The sequence below is a fragment of the Taudactylus pleione genome, unplaced genomic scaffold, assembly GCF_031769625.1.
Source record: "Taudactylus pleione unplaced genomic scaffold, aTauple2 ptg001096l, whole genome shotgun sequence".
NCBI lineage: Eukaryota > Metazoa > Chordata > Amphibia > Anura > Myobatrachidae > Taudactylus > Taudactylus pleione.
In genome coordinates, this window is record NW_028285497.1 from 432,122 (window position 1) to 452,500 (window position 20,379).

Sequence of the window (20,379 nt, forward strand, 5' to 3'; positions counted from 1 at the left end):
ACTAATGTATACATGGGTCCCTTATACAGTGTCCTCAGGATTAGAGCTATGTGTAGTGAGGAGGAGACTGAGGCCACGTTACTCTCTGCAGTCACTAATGTATACATGGGTCCCTTATACAGTGTCCTCAGCATTATAGCTATGTGTAGTGAGGAGGAGACTGAGGCCACGTTACTCTCTGCAGTCACTAATGTATAAATGGGTCCCTTATACAGTGTCCTCAGGATTAGAGCTATGTGTAGTGATGAGGAGACTGAGGCCACGTTACTCTCAGCAGTCACTAATGTATACATGGGTCCCTTATACAGTGTCCTCAGGATTAGAGCTATGTGTAGTGAGGAGGAGACTGAGGCCACGTTACTCTCAGCCGTCACTAATGTATACATGGGTCCCTTATACAGTCACTAATGTATACAGGGATCCCTTATACAGTGTCCTCAGGATTGCAACTTATTATGTAAAAGCTAAACGTTATCATTCAAATCCTGTATTGCAAGTAGCCCTGTGTCCTTTACTAAAGTCAATATTTATAGTCAGTATTAGAAATGCATTAGCGGCGGCGCACTTTAAAAATGCGTAGACATCGTTTCAACAGCTGCCCAGCCAATCACACGCGTCCTCTCTGATGCGCTACTTCTGATTTGTTGGCTGTTGATAGCACCCATTGAATGGGAGTCTCAGGAATGGGATCAGTGGTCTTTGGGTGGAGGCATGGGCGTAACTACCATAGGTGCAATGGTTGCAGCTGCTACATGTGATATACATTTTTCACCGTTGGGTGGTACATAGCGGCCCTTACACACTTTTGCTATGGAGCCTTCAAATACCTATTCCCTGGGTGGAGGGGCTGCCATAGAGGCTCCTGCCGTCACTAACGAGGCCGATTCTGATTCCCACTACAACAGGATTTGCCCATGCTTGTTGTGTCCCGGGCTGTATAGTGCTGGTATAAGATCTCAGGGGAGGGATGTAATTCCCTGGCCTGTGCCATCTATAACAGGATTAGCCCATGCTTGTTGTGTCCCGGTCTGTATAGTGCTGGTATAAGATCTCAGGGGAGGGATGTAATACCCAGGCCTGTGCCATCTATAACAGGATTAGCCCATGCTTGTTGTGTCCCGGGCTGTATAGTGCTGGTATAAGATCTCAGGGGAGGACGTAATACCCAGGCCTGTGCCATCTATAACAGGATTAGCCCATGCTTGTGTCCCGGGCTGTATAGTGCTGGTATAAGATCTCAGGGGAGGGATGTAATTCCCAGGCCTGTGCCATCTATAACAGTATTAGCGCATGCTTGTTGTGTCTCGGGCTGTATAGTGCTGGTATAAGATCTCAGGGGAGGGATGTAATACCCAGGCCTGTGCCATCTATAACAGGATTTGCCCATGCTTGTTGTGTCCTGGGCTGTATAGTGCTGGTATAAGATCTCAGGGGAGGGATGTAATACCCAGGCCTGTGCCATCTATAACAGGATTAGCCCATGCTTGTTGTGTCCCGGGCTGTATAGTGCTGGTATAAGATATCAGGGGAGGGATGTAATACCCAGGCCTGTGCCATCTATAACAGTATTAGCCCATGCTTGTGTCCCGGGCTGTATAGTGCTGGTATAGGGTCTCAGGGGAGGGCTGTAATACCCAGGCCTGTGCCATCTATAACAGGATTAGCCCATGCTTGTTGTGTCCCGGGCTGTATAGTGCTGGTATAGGATCTCAGGGGAGGGATGTAATACCCAGGCCTGTGCCATCTATAACAGGATTAGCCCATGCTTGTTGTGTCCCGGGCTGTATAGTGCTGGTATAAGATCTCAGGGGAGGACGTAATACCCAGGCCTGTGCCATCTATAACAGGATTAGCCCATGCTTGTTGTGTCCCGGGCTGTGTAGTGCTGGTATAGGATGTCAGGGGAGGGATGTAATACCCAGGCCTGTGCCATCTATAACACGATTAACCCATGCTTGTTGTGTCCCGGGCTGTATAGTGCTGGTATAAGATATCAGGGGAGGGATGTAATACCCAGGCCTGTGCCATCTATAACAGGATTAGCCCATGCTTGTTGTGTCCCGGGCTGTATAGTGCTGGTATAAGGTCTCAGGGGAGGGCTGTAATACCCACGCCTGTGCCATCTATAACAGGATTAGCCCATGCTTGTTGTGTCCCGGGCTGTTTAGTGCTGGTATAAGATCTCAGGGGAGGACTATAATACCCAGGCCTGTGCCATCTATAACAGAATTAGCCCATTCTTGTGTCCCGGGCTGTATAGTGCTGGTACAAGATCTCAGGGGAGGGATGTAATACCCAGGCCTGTGCCATCTATAACAGGATTAGCCCATGCTTGTTGTGTCCTGGGCTGTATAGTGCTGGTATAAGGTCTCAGGGGAGGGATGTAATACCCAGGCCTGTGCCATCTATAACAGGATTAGCCCATGCTTGTTGTGTCCCTTTCTGTATAGTGCTGGTATAAGATCTCAGGGGAGGGCTGTAATACCCAGGCCTGTGCCATCGATAACAGGATTAGCCCATGCTTGTTGTGTCCCGGGCTGTATAGTGCTGGTATAAGATCTCAGGGGAGGGATGCAATACCCAGGCCTGTGCCATCTATAACAGGATTAGCCCATGCTTGTTGTGTCCCGGGCTGTATAGTGCTGGTATAAGATCTCAGGGGAGGGCTGTAATACCCAGACCTGTGCCATCTATAACACGATTAACCCATGCTTGTTGTGTCCCGGGCTGTATAGTGCTGGTATAAGATATCAGGGGAGGGATGTAATAACCAGGCCTGTGCCATCTATAACAGGATTAGCCCATGCTTGTTGTGTCCCGGGCTGTATAGTGCTGGTATAAGGTCTCAGGGGAGGGCTGTAATAACCACGCCTGTGCCATCTATAACAGGATTAGCCCATGCTTGTTGTGTCCCGGGCTGTTTAGTGCTGGTATAAGATCTCAGGGGAGGACTATAATACCCAAGCCTGTGCCATCTATAACAGAATTAGCCCATTCTTGTTGTGTCCCGGGCTGTATAGTGCTGGTATAAGATCTCAGGGGAGGGATGTAATACCCAGGCCTGTGCCATCTATAACAGGATTAGCCCATGCTTGTTGTGTCCTGGGCTGTATAGTGCTGGTATAAGGTCTCAGGGGAGGGCTGTAATACCCAGGCCTGTGCCATCTATAACTAACAGGATTAGCCCATGCTTGTTGTGTCCCGGGCTGTATAGTGCTGGTATAAGATCTCAGTGGAGGGATGTAATACCCAGGCCTGTGCCATCTATAACAGGATTAGCCCATGCTTGTTGTGTCCTGGGCTGTATAGTGCTGGTATAAGGTCTCAGGGGAGGGATGTAATACCCAGGCCTGTGCCATCGATAACAGGATTAGCCCATGCTTGTTGTGTCCCGGGCTGTATAGTGCTGGTATAAGGTCTCAGGGGAGGGATGTAATACCCAGGCCTGTGCCATCGATAACAGGATTAGCCCATGCTTGTTGTGTCCCGGGCTGTATAGTGCTGGTATAAGATCTCAGGGGAGGGATGTAATACCCAGGCCTGTGCCATCTATAACAGGATTAGCCCATGCTTGTTGTGTCCCGGGCTGTATAGTGCTGGTATAAGATCTCAGTGGAGGGATGTAATACCCAGGCCTGTGCCATCTATAACAGGATTAGCCCATGCTTGTTGTGTCCTGGGCTGTATAGTGCTGGTATAAGGTCTCAGGGGAGGGATGTAATACCCAGGCCTGTGCCATCGATAACAGGATTAGCCCATGCTTGTTGTGTCCCGGGCTGTATAGTGCTGGTATAAGATCTCAGTGGAGGGATGTAATACCCAGGCCTGTGCCATCTATAACAGGATTAGCCCATGCTTGTTGTGTCCCGGGCTGTATAGTGCTGGTATAAGATCTCAGTGGAGGGATGTAATACCCAGGCCTGTGCCATCGATAACAGGATTAGCCCATGCTTGTTGTGTCCCGGGCTGTATAGTGCTGGTATAAGATCTCAGGGGAGGGATGTAATACCCAGGCCTGTGCCATCTATAACAGGATTAGCCCATGCTTGTTGTGTCCCGGGCTGTATAGTGCTGGTATAAGATCTCAGGGGAGGGATGTAATACCCAGGCCTGTGCCATCGATAACAGGATTAGCCCATGCTTGTTGTGTCCCGGGCTGTATAGTGCTGGTATAAGATCTCAGGGGAGGGATGTAATACCCAGGCCTGTGCCATCTATAACAGGATTAGCCCATGCTTGTTGTGTCCCGGGCTGTATAGTGCTGGTATAAGATCTCAGTGGAGGGATGTAATACCCAGGCCTGTGCCATCGATAACAGGATTAGCCCATGCTTGTTGTGTCCCGGGCTGTTTAGTGCTGGTATAAGATCTCAGGGGAGGACTATAATACCCAGGCCTGTGCCATCTATAACAGGATTAGCCCATGCTTGTTGTGTCCCGGGCTGTATAGTGCTGGTATAAGATCTCAGGGGAGGGATGTAATACCCAGGCCTGTGCCATCGATAACAGGATTAGCCCATGCTTGTTGTGTCCCGGGCTGTATAGTGCTGGTATAAGATCTCAGGGGAGGGATGTAATACCCAGGCCTGTGCCATCTATAACAGGATTAGCCCATGCTTGTTGTGTCCCGGGCTGTATAGTGCTGGTATAAGATCTCAGGGGAGGGATGTAATACCCAGGCCTGTGCCATCGATAACAGGATTAGCCCATGCTTGTTGTGTCCCGGGCTGTTTAGTGCTGGTATAAGATCTCAGGGGAGGACTATAATACCCAGGCCTGTGCCATCTATAACAGAATTAGCCCATTCTTGTGTCCCGGGCTGTATAGTGCTGGTACAAGATCTCAGGGGAGGGATGTAATACCCAGGCCTGTGCCATCTATAACAGGATTAGCCCATGCTTGTTGTGTCCCGGGCTGTATAGTGCTGGTATAAGATCTCAGTGGAGGGATGTAATACCCAGGCCTGTGCCATCGATAACAGGATTAGCCCATGCTTGTTGTGTCCCGGGCTGTATAGTGCTGGTATAAGATCTCAGGGGAGGGATGTAATACCCAGGCCTGTGCCATCTATAACAGGATTAGCCCATGCTTGTTGTGTCCCGGGCTGTATAGTGCTGGTATAAGATCTCAGGGGAGGGATGTAATACCCAGGCCTGTGCCATCGATAACAGGATTAGCCCATGCTTGTTGTGTCCCGGGCTGTATAGTGCTGGTATAAGATCTCAGGGGAGGGATGTAATACCCAGGCCTGTGCCATCTATAACAGGATTAGCCCATGCTTGTTGTGTCCCGGGCTGTATAGTGCTGGTATAAGATCTCAGTGGAGGGATGTAATACCCAGGCCTGTGCCATCGATAACAGGATTAGCCCATGCTTGTTGTGTCCCGGGCTGTTTAGTGCTGGTATAAGATCTCAGGGGAGGACTATAATACCCAGGCCTGTGCCATCTATAACAGGATTAGCCCATGCTTGTTGTGTCCCGGGCTGTATAGTGCTGGTATAAGATCTCAGGGGAGGGATGTAATACCCAGGCCTGTGCCATCGATAACAGGATTAGCCCATGCTTGTTGTGTCCCGGGCTGTATAGTGCTGGTATAAGATCTCAGGGGAGGGATGTAATACCCAGGCCTGTGCCATCTATAACAGGATTAGCCCATGCTTGTTGTGTCCCGGGCTGTATAGTGCTGGTATAAGATCTCAGGGGAGGGATGTAATACCCAGGCCTGTGCCATCGATAACAGGATTAGCCCATGCTTGTTGTGTCCCGGGCTGTTTAGTGCTGGTATAAGATCTCAGGGGAGGACTATAATACCCAGGCCTGTGCCATCTATAACAGAATTAGCCCATTCTTGTGTCCCGGGCTGTATAGTGCTGGTACAAGATCTCAGGGGAGGGATGTAATACCCAGGCCTGTGCCATCTATAACAGGATTAGCCCATGCTTGTTGTGTCCCGGGCTGTATAGTGCTGGTATAAGATCTCAGGGGAGGGATGTAATACCCAGGCCTGTGCCATCGATAACAGGATTAGCCCATGCTTGTTGTGTCCCGGGCTGTTTAGTGCTGGTATAAGATCTCAGGGGAGGACTATAATACCCAGGCCTGTGCCATCTATAACAGAATTAGCCCATTCTTGTGTCCCGGGCTGTATAGTGCTGGTACAAGATCTCAGGGGAGGGATGTAATACCCAGGCCTGTGCCATCTATAACAGGATTAGCCCATGCTTGTTGTGTCCCGGGCTGTATAGTGCTGGTATAAGGTCTCAGGGGAGGGATGTAATACCCAGGCCTGTGCCATCGATAACAGGATTAGCCCATGCTTGTTGTGTCCCGGGCTGTATAGTGCTGGTATAAGATCTCAGTGGAGGGATGTAATACCCAGGCCTGTGCCATCGATAACAGGATTAGCCCATGCTTGTTGTGTCCCGGGCTGTTTAGTGCTGGTATAAGATCTCAGGGGAGGACTATAATACCCAGGCCTGTGCCATCTATAACAGAATTAGCCCATTCTTGTGTCCCGGGCTGTATAGTGCTGGTACAAGATCTCAGGGGAGGGATGTAATACCCAGGCCTGTGCCATCTATAACAGGATTAGCCCATGCTTGTTGTGTCCCGGGCTGTATAGTGCTGGTATAAGGTCTCAGGGGAGGGATGTAATACCCAGGCCTGTGCCATCGATAACAGGATTAGCCCATGCTTGTTGTGTCCCGGGCTGTATAGTGCTGGTATAAGATCTCAGTGGAGGGATGTAATACCCAGGCCTGTGCCATCGATAACAGGATTAGCCCATGCTTGTTGTGTCCCGGGCTGTATAGTGCTGGTATAAGGTCTCAGGGGAGGGCTGTAATAACCACGCCTGTGCCATCTATAACAGGATTAGCCCATGCTTGTTGTGTCCCGGGCTGTTTAGTGCTGGTATAAGATCTCAGGGGAGGACTATAATACCCAGGCCTGTGCCATCTATAACAGGATTAGCCCATTCTTGTGTCCCGGGCTGTATAGTGCTGGTACAAGATCTCAGGGGAGGGATGTAATACCCAGGCCTGTGCCATCTATAAAAAGTTACTGCTAAATACATTCTGGGATTTGCTTTTTAATACTACTTCTGGGAAATAACCGTTATACATCTGTATTGGAGGCCGATGTATATCTGTGTACACAGAGGTAGACATGGAGGCTGGCACAAATGTTGAACATATTTGATTGAGTGAAGAGTCTGTGTAAATGGAGGCTAACACCAGCACTGAGTGTGACACATTTATTATATAGTGTGTGTGTGTAAATGGAGGCCGACACCAGCACTGAGTGTGACACATTTATTATAAAGTGTGTGTGTGTAAATGGAGGCCGACACCAGCACTGAGTGTGACACATTTATTATAAAGTGTGTGTGTGTAAATGGAGGCCGACACCAGCACTGAGTGTGACACATTTATTATATAGTGTGTGTTACAAGCACTGAGCAAAGGCTAATGGCGATGTGAGTTAGCGGAGGAAGGCTGACAGTGCTGAGTGAGGGAAGGGAGGCTGACAGCGCTGAGTGCGTGAGTGAAGGGAGGCTGACAGCACTGAGTGAGTAAGTGAGTGAAGGGAGGCTAACAGCACTGATTGAGTGATTGAAAGGAGGCTAACAGCATTGTGAGTTAGCCGAAGGAGGCTGGACAGAACTGATTTTGTTAGTGAAGGGAGGCTGACAGTGCTGAATGAGTGAGGGTAGGGAGGCTGACAATGAGTCAGTGAGGGTAGGGAGGCTGACATCGCTGAGTGAGTGACTGAAAGGAGGCTGACAGTACTGAGAGTGATTGAAAGGAGGCGGACAGTACTGAGTGAGTGATTGAAAGGAGGCAAACAGCACTGTGAGTTAGCCGAAGGAGGCTGGACAGAACTGATTTTGTTCGTGAAGGGAGGCTGACAGTACTGAGTGAGTGAGGGAAGGGAGGCTGACAATGAGTCAGTGAGGGAAGGGAGGCTGACAGCGCTGAGTGAGTGAGGGAAGGGAGGCTGACAGCGCTGAGTGAGTGATTGAAAGGAGGCTAACAGCACTGTGAGTTAGCCGAAGGAGGCTGGACAGAACTGGTTTTGTTAGTGAAGGGAGGCTGACAGTACTGAGTGAGTGAGGGAAGGGAGGCTGACTGCTGAGTGAGTGAGGGAAGGGAGGCTGACAGCGCTGAGTGAGGGAAGGGAGGCTGACAGCGCTGAGTGAGTGAGGGAAGGGAGGCTGACAGTAGTGAGTGAGTGAAGGAAGGGAGGCTGACAGCGCTGAGTGAGTGAGGGAAGGGAGGCTGACAACACTGAGTGAGGGTAGGGAGGCTGACAGTGTGAAGGGATGCTGACAGTACTGAGTGAGTGAGGGAAGGGAGGCTGGCAATACTGAGTTATTGAGGGAAGGGAGGCTGACAGTACTGAGTGAGTGAGTGAGTGAGGGTAGGGAGGCTGACAGTACTGAGTGAGTGAGTGAGGGAAGGGAGGCTGACAGTACTGAGTGAGTGAGTGAGGGAAGGGAGGCTGACAGTACTGTATGAGTGAGGGTAGGGAGGCTGAGAGTGTGAATGGAGGCTGACTCTGGCTGTAACATAGCAGTCCACACTAGTGCTGTTCGGTTTCATCGTCTCATACTTACGTCTTGATGAGCTGACCCAGGTCATATCTGTCGCTGACTTCTGTGGGTTGATTGTAATCCTTCTTGTCACCTAAAGTCACACATCCAAACGGCATTGCCCGGCTGCAGAGGAAGGACATATAGTCACGTACAGTATGCTGACTAACAATCCAGCTTTTATTCTGCATGAAATTAAGATTTAATGAGTTTAACTCCTATAAAACATATTACACAATAAGTGACATTTCATTTCTTGTGGAAAAGGAAGAGGACTCCTATAATTGTGTTCCCCCCATATCCTCGCCAAGGTGTAGGCGCTCACCCTGGGCTGCAGGTAACACGTCCAGGTGTCTGTGCCTCACCTAAGCCTCTGTCAGGCCCTATTGGATACAGGTATTATCAGCGTGTATACACCTGACCCTGATAATTCGGGGGTCACATGTGAGCCAAGTCTGTGCGCTCGTCCCTGCTCTCAGTATACTCGCTGACCCTCATTTATACAGATTGCACCATTTATTTATCAACCTCCTTTATTTCATGTGAATCTACCGATCTGTCTACTCACCAACTACCTGTCTACTTACCCACCTACCTGTCTACTTACCTACCTGTCTACTTACCCACCTACCTGTCTACTTACCCACCTACCTGTCTACTTACCTACCTACCTGTCTACTTACCTACCTACCTGTCTACTTACCTACCTACCTGTCTACTTATCCACCTACCTGTCTACTTACCCACCTACCTGTCTACTTATCCACCTACCTGTCTACTTACCCACCTACCTGTCTAATTACCCACCTACCTACCTGTCTACTTACCCACCTACCTACCTGTCTACTTACCCACCTACCTGTCTACTTACCTAACTACCTGTCTACTTACCCACCTACCTGTCTACTTACACACCTACCTGTCTACTTACCCACCTACCTACCTGTCTACTTACCCACCTACCTGTCTACTTACCCACCTACCATCTATTTATCTGTCTACCTACCTATCTACATATCTGATTACCTACTTAACATTATATATAATATATATTTACCTATCTACCTACCAACAGTCTATGTAGCTACCTATCTATCTATATCTACCTATCTATATTTCTATCTATCTATATATGATATATAGATGGGTAGATAGATATATAGAAAGGTAGCTAGGTGGACAGATATCATATCTACCTACCACGTATCAACCTCTGTGTCCACCTGTCTGTATACCACATATATATCTACCTATGTCTCTCTCTCTCTATATGTCCACCTACCTGTCTGCATACCACATATATATCTACCTATGTCTCTCTCTCTCTATATGTCCACCTACCTGTCTGCATACCACATATATATCTACCTATGTCTCTCTCTCTCTATATGTCCACCTACCTGTCTGCATACCACATATATATCTACCTATGTCTCTCTCTATATATCCACCTACCTGTCACCTACCTATATATCTACCTGTCTCTCTCTCTCTCTCTATATATGTCCACCTACCTGTCACCTATCTATATATCTACCTGTCTCTCTCTCTATATGTCCACCTACCTGTCACCTATCTATATATCTACCTGTCTCTCTCTCTCTATATATGTCCACCTACCTGTCACCTATCTATATATCTACCTGTCTCTCTCTCTCTCTATATGTCCACCTACCTGTCACCTATCTATATATCTACCTATCTACCGCATATCTATACCCATTGATACCTGTCTACCTACCTCTCCATGGCTAAATAAAGGTAGCACAGGGCAGAGTGCCGGCGTTAGGCGGTCGCCGTGTTCCTGTGTTTGCCATATAAGTGAGAGCGGTATGTTCTGCCTGTATTCCCCCAGGAGCAGAGCACTGTGCAGCCGCAGAGCGATGCATAGTGACAGCACACAGGGGCTGTGAGCTCACTGACCTGGAAAAGAAGCACTTAGGGGGAGAGACGCTTCCTACCTCTAGGATTAACACAAACTTAACTTGTGCGCTGCTGGATGGAGCGGCGCAGGCTCTGCGATTACACATAGAGAAAGGAAATACACAGCTATCGGCATTCACACTATTATATGTGCACGTTAGTGACACAGGTAACACAACACACTAAAGATAACACAGGGAGCTGGACGCTATGGCAGCCGCTGTGTGTGTGCGGAGTCGCAGTGGTGGTAATATCCAGCCTTCTCCTTGTGCACTAGCGTGAGACGCCATTGGGGGAGATGTATGAAGCCCAGAAGCGGTATCAGCGCATGTTATGTGCGCTGATACCGCTTCTCCCCGATGTATGATCGGGGGTCTGGGCGGTAAATGACATGGTGCGCTTTGCGTCCCTGTCATTATCGGCGCTGCTATCTACAAGATAGCAGCGCCGAGCGGCAGGGCCATGTACGAACAGTCATACCGCATGACCGTTCGGCCGGCTGTAGCTGTCGTTATCTACAGCTACAGCCTGGCGCTAGCCTATCCCCACAGCAGGGACAGCGCTGTCCCTGCTGCAGCAGCTGCCGGCTCCAGGCTGCGCGCGGGGATCTCACGATACTTGCGAAATCCCGCGCATGCTCAGTGGAGCCGGCCGGGCCTGACACACATCGCATCAGCACTAGGCTGATGCGCTGTGGTCTGGTAGCGCCGGAGGGGGGAGTTAACGCTCCCCCTCTCCGGCCGATGAGATGTTCACACATCTCACCAGTAGTGCTTCCTGCTTCGCCTCGGTAAAGAGGCAAAGCAGGAAGCGTTATAGCGGCACTTAACGTGCCCCTATAATACATCTACCCCAATGACCGTGTGCAGTGCCGGTGGTTGTGTACACTTCACCATCGCGTTCACAATGGACCCTTGCACTAGCCTATGGGGGGCGCAGTGTCTCCTTCTGAAATAGGCTTCTGTGGCCGCGTTCATTGACACACCCGGGACACTTCCATAAGAAGACCTTTTTTTGAGTTCGCTTCAGGCCACCCCTTAGGAACACCGATGGTCTTGCACAGCGAATTCTAATGCCAGTGAGCCCGTACGCAGCAGCTCATCTCTGCGTACACTCGGGAATGCATACCCCACTGGGTTTCCTGGACTTGCTGCGCATGAACAATAGCAAATAATCGCTCAACTGCTCCAACACCGGCACCGGCTCCTCCTTTGAATCAGGCCAACCGTGAGGTCGGAGACATGCCAACAGTAACGCATCCTGAGACCATTCATGTGTGGGGTTGCTTCTCAGCCAAGGGAGTGGGATCACTCACAATTCTGCCATGAATAGAGAATGGTTCCAACACATCCTCCAAGAGCAACTTCTCCCAACCATCCAAGAACAGTTTGGTGAGGAGCAATGCCTTTTCCAGCATGATGGAGAACCATACCATAAGGCAAAAGTGATAACTAAGTAAGTCTGGGAAAAAAAATTGAAATTTTGGTTCCATGGCCAGGAAACTCCCCAGACCTTAATCCCATTGAGAACTTGTGATAAATCCTCAAGCGACGGGTGGACAAACAAAAACCCACAAAATTCTGACAAACTCCAAGCACTGATTAGGTAAGAATGGGTGGCCATCAGTCAGTATGTGGCCCAGAAGCTGAGTGACAGCATGCCAAGGCGAATTGCAGAGGTCTTGAAAAAGGGTCAACACTGCAAATATTTACTCTTTACATAAACTTAATGTACTTGTCAATAAAAGCCTTTGACATTTATGAAATGCTGTAATGTTAATTCAGTATACCATAGTAACATCTGACACTTATGTAATGCTGTAATGTTACCTCAGTATATCATAGTAACATCTGACACTTATGTAATGCTGTAATGTTACCTCAGTATACCATAGTAACATCTGACACTTATGTAATGCTGTAATGTTACCTCAGTATACCATAGTAACATCTGACACTTATGTAATGCTGTAATGTTACTTCAGTATACCATAGTAACATCTGACACTTACGTAATGCTGTAATGTTACCTCATTATGCCATTGTAACATTTGACACTTATGAAATGCTGTAATGTGACCTCAGTATACCACAGTAACATCTGACACTTATGTAATGCTGTAATGTTACCTCAGTATACCATAGTAACATCTGACACTTATGTAATGCTGTGATGTTACTTCAGTATACCATAGTAACATCTGACACTTACGTAATGCTGTAATGTAACCTCAGTAGACCATAGTAACATCTGACACTTACGTAATGCTGTAATGTTACCTCAGTATACCATAGTAACATCTGACACTTATGTAATGCTGTAATGTTACCTCAGTATACCATAGTAACATCTGACACTTATGTAATGCTGTCATGTGACCTCAGTAGACCATAGTAACATCTGAAACTTACGTAATGCTGTAATGTTACCTCATTATGCCATTGTAACATTTGACACTTATGAAATGCTGTAATGTGACCTCAGTATACCACAGTAACATCTGACACTTATGTAATGCTGTAATGTTACCTCAATATACCATAGTAACATCTGACACTTATGAAATGCTGTAATGTTACCTCAGTATACCATAGTAACATCTGAGAAAATAGTCTAAAAACACTGAAGCAGCAAACTTTGTGAAAACCAATACTTGTATCATTCTCAAAATTTTGGCCATGGCTGTATAATATTGTATTGTGCATTATTTCTTACTACTATTTGTGGAATACCGACAGATTCTGACAGTATTAGAGTTAAGCACTAGGGGAAGGGTTAGGGTAAGGCTTTGGGAAGGGTGGATTAGGGTTAGGCTCCTGGATGGTTAGGGTTAGGCTTTGGGAAGAGTGGATTAGGGATAGGCTGCTGGATGGTTAGGGTTAGGCTTTGGGAAGAGTGGATTAGGGTTAGGCTGCTGGATGGTTAGGGTTGGGCTTTGGGAAGGGTGGATTACGGTTAGGCTGCTTGATGGTTAGGGTTAGGCTTTGGGAAGAGTGGATTAGGGTTAGGCTGCTGGATGGTTAGTGTTGGGTTTTGGGAAGGGTGGATTATGGTTTGGCTGCTGGATAGTTAGGGTAAGGCTTTGGGAAAGATGGATTAGGGTTAGGATGCTGGATGGTTAGGATTAGGCTTTGGGAAGGGTGGATTAGGGTTAGGCTGCTGGATGGTCAGGCTTTGGGAAGGGTGGATTAGGGTTAGGCTGCTGGATGGTTAGGGTTAGGATTTGAGAGGGGTGGATTAGGGTTAGGCTGCTGGATGGTTAGGTTTTGGGAAGGGTGGATTAGGGTTAGGCTGCTTGATGGTTAGGGTTAGGCTTTGGGAAGAGTGGATTAGGGTTAGGCTGCTGGATGGTTAGGGTTGGGCTTTGGGAAGGGTGGATTAGGGTTTGGCTGCTGGATAGTTAGGGTAAGGCTTTGGGAAAGATGGATTAGGGTTAGGATGCTGGATGGTTAGGGTTAGGCTTTGGGAAGGGTGGATTAGGGTTAGGCTGCTGGATGGTTAGGCTTTGGGAAGGGTGGATAAGGGTTAGGCTGCTGGATGGTTAGGGTTAGGATTTGAGAGGGGTGGATTAGGGTTAGGCTGCTGGATGGTTAGGTTTGGGCTTTGGGAAGGGTGGATTAGGGTTAGGCTGCTGGATGGTTAGGGTTGGGTTTTGGGAAGGGTGGATTAGGGTTAGGCTGCTGGATGGTTAGGGTTAGACTTTGTGAAGGGTGGATTAGGGTTAGGCTGCTGGATGGTTAGGGTTAGGCTTTGGGAAGGGTGGATTAGGGTTAGGCTGCTGGATGGTTAGGGTTAGGCTTTGGGAAGGGTGGATTAGGGTTAGGCTGCTGGATGGTTAGGGTTGAGCTTTGGGAAGGGTGGATTAGGGTTAGGCTGCTGGAAGGTTAGGTTTGGGTTTTGGGAAGGGTGGATTAGGGTTAGGCTGCTGGATGGTTGGGGTTGGGTTTTGGGAAGGGTGGATTAGGGTTAGGCTGCTGGATGGTTGGGGTTCGGTTTTGGGAAGGGTGGATTAGGGTTAGGCTGCTGGATGGTTAGGGTTAGGCTTTGGGAAGGGTGGATTAGGGTTAGGCTGCTTGATGGTTAGGGTTAGGCTTTGGGAAGGGTGGATTAGGGTTTGGCTGCTGGATGGTTAGGGTTGGGCTTTGGGAAGGGTGGATTAGGGTTTGGCTGCTGGATGGTTAGGGTAAAGCTTTGGGAAGGGTGGATTAGGGTTAGGCTGCTTGATGGTTAGGGTTAGGCTTTGGGAAGGGTGGATTATGGTTAGGCTGCTGGATGGTTAGGGTTAGGTTTTGGGAAGGGTGGATTAGATTTTGGCTGGTGGATGGTTAGGGTAATGCTTTGGGAAAGGTGGATTAGGGTTAGGCTGCTGGATGGTTGGGGTTCGGTTTTGGGAAGGGTGGATTAGGGTTAGGCTGCTGGATGGTTAGGGTTAGGCTTTGGGTAGGTTGGATTAGGGTTAGGCTGCTGTATGGTTAGGGTTGGGCTTTGGGAAGGGTAGATTAGGGTTAGGCTGCTGGATGGTTAGGGTTGGGCTTTGGGAAGGCTGGATTAGGGTTAGGCTGCTGGATGGTTAGGGTTAGGCTTTGGGAAGGGTGAATTAGGGTTAGGCCTCTGGATGGTTAGGCTGTGGGAAGGGTGGATTAGGGTTAGGCTGCTGGATGGTTAGGGTTAGGCTTTGGGAAGGGTGGATTAGGGTTAGGCTTTGGGAAGAGTGGATTAGGGTTTGGCTGCAGGATGGTTAGGGTTAGGCTTTGGGAAAGGTGGATTAGGGTTAGGCTGCTGGATGGTTAGGGTTAGGGTTTGGGAATGGTGGATTAGGGTTAGGCTGCTGGATGGTTAGGGTTGGGCTTTGGGAAGGGTGGATTATGGTTAGGCTGCTGGATAGTTAGGGTTTGGCTTTGGGAAGGGTGGATTAGGGTTAGGGTGCTGGATGGTTAGGGTTAGGCTTTGGGAAGAGTGGATTAGGGTTAAACTGCTTAGGCTTTGGGAAGGGTGGATTAGGGTTAGGCTGCTGGATGGTTAGGGTTGGGCTTTGGGAAGGATGGATTAGGGTTAGGCTTCTGGATGGTTAGGTTTAGGCTTTGGGAAGAGTGGATTAGGGTTAGGCTGCTGGATGGTTAGGGTTAGACTTTGGGAAGGGTGGATTAGGGTTAGGCTGCTGGATGGTTAGGGTTGGGTTTTGGGAAGGGTGGATTAGGGTTAGGCTGCTGGATGGTTAGGGTTGGGCTTTGGGAAGGGTGGATTAGAGTTAAACTGCTGGATGGTTAGGGTTAAACTTTGGGAAGGGTGGATTAGGGTTAGGCTGCGGAACAGTTAGGGGAGGGTTAAGATTTGGGTTAAACTATTTATACCCTTAGTACAGGTTTGCAGACCATTTGTAGCACTTTACAAATATGATAATACAAAGTGATAATCTACTACATAAAAGCGAAAATTTGTCCTTATGTCTTTCTGTACAAATCCACAGTTTACAAACAAAGATCGTGAAATTTTACATACGGGCGTATTAAACCATGAAGTCGAAATTAATTACTGTTACTTTTTAATTAATTAAAAAACACAATTTACAGGTCAGGTACGGAATTAGAAAAGGATTTAGCTTATCCACTATGTTTTCATGGCATATGGGTAGGGCCTCGGAGCAAACGTTTTGTGTTGTCATGTTTTGTTATGATCTTAATGCTTATTATGGAAGAGAGCTTTAGCAGGCTTTCCCAGCATTCTCAGCTCTCTGACTATACCAAATTACATAACAACATTTACTTCTTTCTTCCAACTGTGCCAAAATAATGACTTTGCAAGGACCCTGCTGTACTGTGACCTGCCAAAATATGTACATGGTTCAGAGTTGGGAATAGAGGGCCTGATTCAGAGTTGGGAATAGAGGGCCTGATTCAGAGTTGGGAACAGAGGGCCTGATTCAGAGTTGGGAACAGAGGGCCTGGTTCAGAGTTGGGAACAGAGGGTCTGGTTCAGAGTTGGGAATAGAGGGCCTGGTTCAGAATTGGGAATAGAGGGCCTGGTTCAGAGTTGGGAACAGAGGGCCTGGTTCAGAGTTGGGAACAGAGGGCCTGGTTCAGAGTTGGGAATAGAGGGCCTGGTTCAGAGTTGGGAATAGAGGGCCTGATTCAGAGTTGGGAATAGAGGGCCTGATTCAGAGTTTGGAATAGAGGGCCTGGTTCAGAGTTGGGAATAGAGGGCCTGGTTCAGAGTTGGGAATAGAGGGCTTGGATCAGAGTTGGGTATAGAGGGCCTGATTCAGAGTTGGGAATAGAGGGCCTGGTTCAGAGTTGGGAATAGAGGGCCTGGTTCAGAGTTGGGAATAGAGTGAGATATCTCTCTCAAATGATCATCTTGGTGACACCAGGCTGCACTGCAGGGGGGTAGATATAAAATGTGCAGAGAGAGTTAGATCTGGGAGGAGGTGTCCAAACTGACATGTAAATCGTAGAGTAATAATAAAGCTGTGCAGTATTTGTGGGCTACATGTAAAAGCAGCCAGTATTTACCCTACATTCCAAAAAAAATATATGTATTTACACCCCTTGCATTGCAACATGGTTTGTCCAGGTACACAGCTAAGTGCTATCTCTCTCTCTATTCCCAACTCTGAAGCAGGCCCAGAAGCTCTTGGCCATGTTTACACTGTACATCCGACAAATTTTGAATGGTGCTTGGGATGTATCGTTACATCGCACCGTCAATGGGTTACACATTGTATAGTGTGTACCCAGCTTAAGATAAGTGAATTAAATATTGCGACGCTTACGTAGCCCTAACATAAGCCTTAGCTGGAAATGAACCTGCCCTGAGCTCTGACACACAAGGTATTGTCATTCTATCAGCCCACATTATGCTGCAGTAATGTAAGGGTCAAGGGCGGAACTACTGAAGGTGCAGCCGGAGCACTGCCCCGGGGCCCGCCGCAATATAGGGGGCCACACTGCCGGCGCCGTTTGTAAATGGGAGGCTGCAGTCATCAAGGCAGCTACACGCAGAGAGGACCAGGGCACAGTACAGTCAGGCTCAGCGCTGCAGTGCACTACTGGGTAATAAATCCCAGTAGTCTCTGCAGTGGGGTCAGAGGAGCACGTGCTGAGCTCTGATTGGAGGAGCCCATCACATGCTCCTCTGACCTGGAGTTTAGCAGCAGCGCAGCCTCATTATTATTATTATCGTTTATTTATATGGCGCCACAAGTGTTCCGCAGCGCCTTACATAGTACATAGCCAAAATAGTGACTTACAGTACAATACAATACAATGCAGGACAAGGACATGGATAATATGCATTGATACATTGGTGCCCATAACACCCAATTAAGCAACAGAGCATAAGCACCAAGTGTTAGGTGCCCTAGTGGTGGGTAAGAAGCAGATGAAAATAAAGTAAGGAGAAGCACAAGAGGGTAGAGAGCCCTGCTCGCAAGAGCTTACATTCTCAAGGGGAGGGGAAGACAGATGGGGAAGACGAGGATGAGGGAGCATGTAGCCGTAAGTTAGGATGGGTGTGACTGCTGCTCTGCCGGCTGCCTGAGGATGCTGCTGGTGAGCACACTGTGTGGGCACTACAGGTGGTATAATGTGTGGGCACTACAGGTGGTATAATGTGTGGGCACTACAGTGTAGCATAATGTGTGGGCACTACAGTGTGGCATAATGTGTGGGCACTACAGTGTAGCATAATGTGTGGGCACTACAGTGTGGCATAATGTGTGGGCACTACAGGTGGTATAATGTGTGGGCACTACAGTGTAGCATAATGTGTGGGCACTACAGTGTGGCATAATGTGTGGGCACTACAGTGTGCATCTTCAGGTCACCCACTGCCTGTCACCTCTTCCTATCACCCTTTCTCTGTCACCCACTGCCTCTTCCCTCTCCCTGTCACCCATTGCCTCTCCCTCTTCGTCACCCACTGCCTATTCCTGCTCCCTATTACACACTGCCTGTTATCTCTCCCTGTCACCCTCTACCTCTCCGTCACCCACTTCACTTTGAACTTGGAGGAGGGGGCCCAAAGCAAATGTTTGCAGCCTGGAACATATTCCCGCAGTATAAATGTCGCACAATAACACGACCACATGAAGGCTCATGTCAGACAGTAGAACCTCCATCTTGTACCGCGATGTACTAACATGCTAAGGAACCTTCATGCAACAAACTTTGTAAAAGTGGAAATTGATTTCTGCGTCTGTTGCCGCCCTCTTGTTACTCTCATGTTTAGCAGTGGTCTGGGGGTGCACAGAATTGTATACACATTGTGGGGGCTGGCAGTTTATAGATATATACAGTCAGGTGCATAAATATTGGGACACTGACAGAATTTTCATATTTTGGCCTCTATTCACCACCACAATGGCTTTGAAATGAAACAAAAAAGATGTGATTTACCTGCAGACTTTCAGATTTAATTTGAGGGTAATTACATCCAAATCAGGTGAACGGTGTAGGAATTACAACGGTTTCTATATGTGCCTCCCACTTTTTAAGGGGCCAAAAGTAATTGGACTATCAACTCAAAAACTATTTCATGGACAGGTGTGGGCTATTCCCTCGTTATTTCATTATCAATTAAGCAGGTAAAAGGTCTGGAGTTGATTCTAGGGGTGACATTTGCATTTGGAATCAGTTGCTGTCGACTCTCAGTATGAGATCCAAAGAGCTGTCACTATCAGTGAAGCAAGCCATCATTAGGCTGAAAAATCAACACAAACCCATCAGAGAGATAGCAAAAACATTAGGTGTGGCCAAATCAACTGTTTGGAACATTCTTAAAAAGAAAGAACGCACCGGAGAGCTCAGCAACACCAAAAGACCCGGAAGACCATGGAAAACAACTGTGGCGGATGACAGAAGAATTATTTCCCTGGTGAAGAAAAACCCCTTCACAACAGTTGGCCAAATCAAGAACACTCTCCAGGAGGTAGGTGTATATGTGTCAAAGTCACCAATCAAGAGAAGACTTCACAAGAGTGAATATAGAGGGTTCACCACAAGATGTAAACCATTGGTGAGCCACAAAAACAGAAGACCAGATTAGAGTTTGCCAAACAATATCTAAAAAAGCCATTACAGTTCTGGAACAACATCCTATGGACAGATGAGACAAAGATCAACTTGTACCAGAGTGATGGGAAGAGAAGAGTATGGAGAAGGAAAGGAACTGCTCATGATCCAAAACATACCACCTCATCAGTGAAGCATGGTGGTGGTAGTGTCATGGCGTGGGCATGTATGGCTGCCAATGGAACTGGTTCCCTTGTATTTATTGATGATGTGACTGCTGACAAAAGCAGCAGAATGAATTCTGAAGTGTTTGGGGCAATAATATATGCTCATATTCAGTCAAATGCTTCAGAACTCATTGGACGGCGCTTCACAGTGCAGATGGACAATGACCCGAAGCATACTGCAAAAGCAAACAAAGAGTGGAATGTTATGCAATGGCCAAGTCAATCCCCTGACCTGAATCTGATTGAGCATGCATTTCATTTGATGAAGACAAAACTGAAGGGAAAATGCCCCAAGAACAAGCAGGAACTGAAGACATTTGCAGTAGAGGCCTGGCAGAGCATCACCAGGGATGAAACCCAGCGTCTGGTGATGTCTATGCGTTCCAGACTTCAGGCTGTAATTGCCTGCACAGGATTTGCAACAGTATTAAAAAGTGAAAGTTAGATTTAGGATTGTTTATTTTGTCCCATTACTTTTGGCCCCTTAAATAGTGTGAGGCACATATAGAAACCGTTGTAATTCCTACACCGTTCACCTGATTTGGATGTAATTACCCTCAAATTAAATCTGAAAGTCTGCAGGTAAAGCACATCTTGTTTGTTTCATTTCAAAGCCATTGTGGTGGTG

At 47.9% G+C, this 20,379-nt stretch overlaps 1 protein-coding gene across 2 annotated transcripts in view; it reads right to left on the bottom strand.

The window, feature by feature from the left end:
• CAMKV (CaM kinase like vesicle associated) overlaps window positions 1-20,379 on the bottom strand; it is a 207,921-nt gene that overhangs the window by 85,383 nt on the left and 102,159 nt on the right. For both annotated transcript variants that reach the window (XM_088461783.1, XM_088461784.1), the window contains exon 2: window positions 8,618-8,719. In XM_088461783.1, coding sequence (XP_088317909.1) covers window positions 8,618-8,712 — 95 coding nt within the window. In that variant the 5' untranslated portion in view covers window positions 8,713-8,719. The remainder of the gene's footprint in view (window positions 1-8,617; window positions 8,720-20,379) is intronic.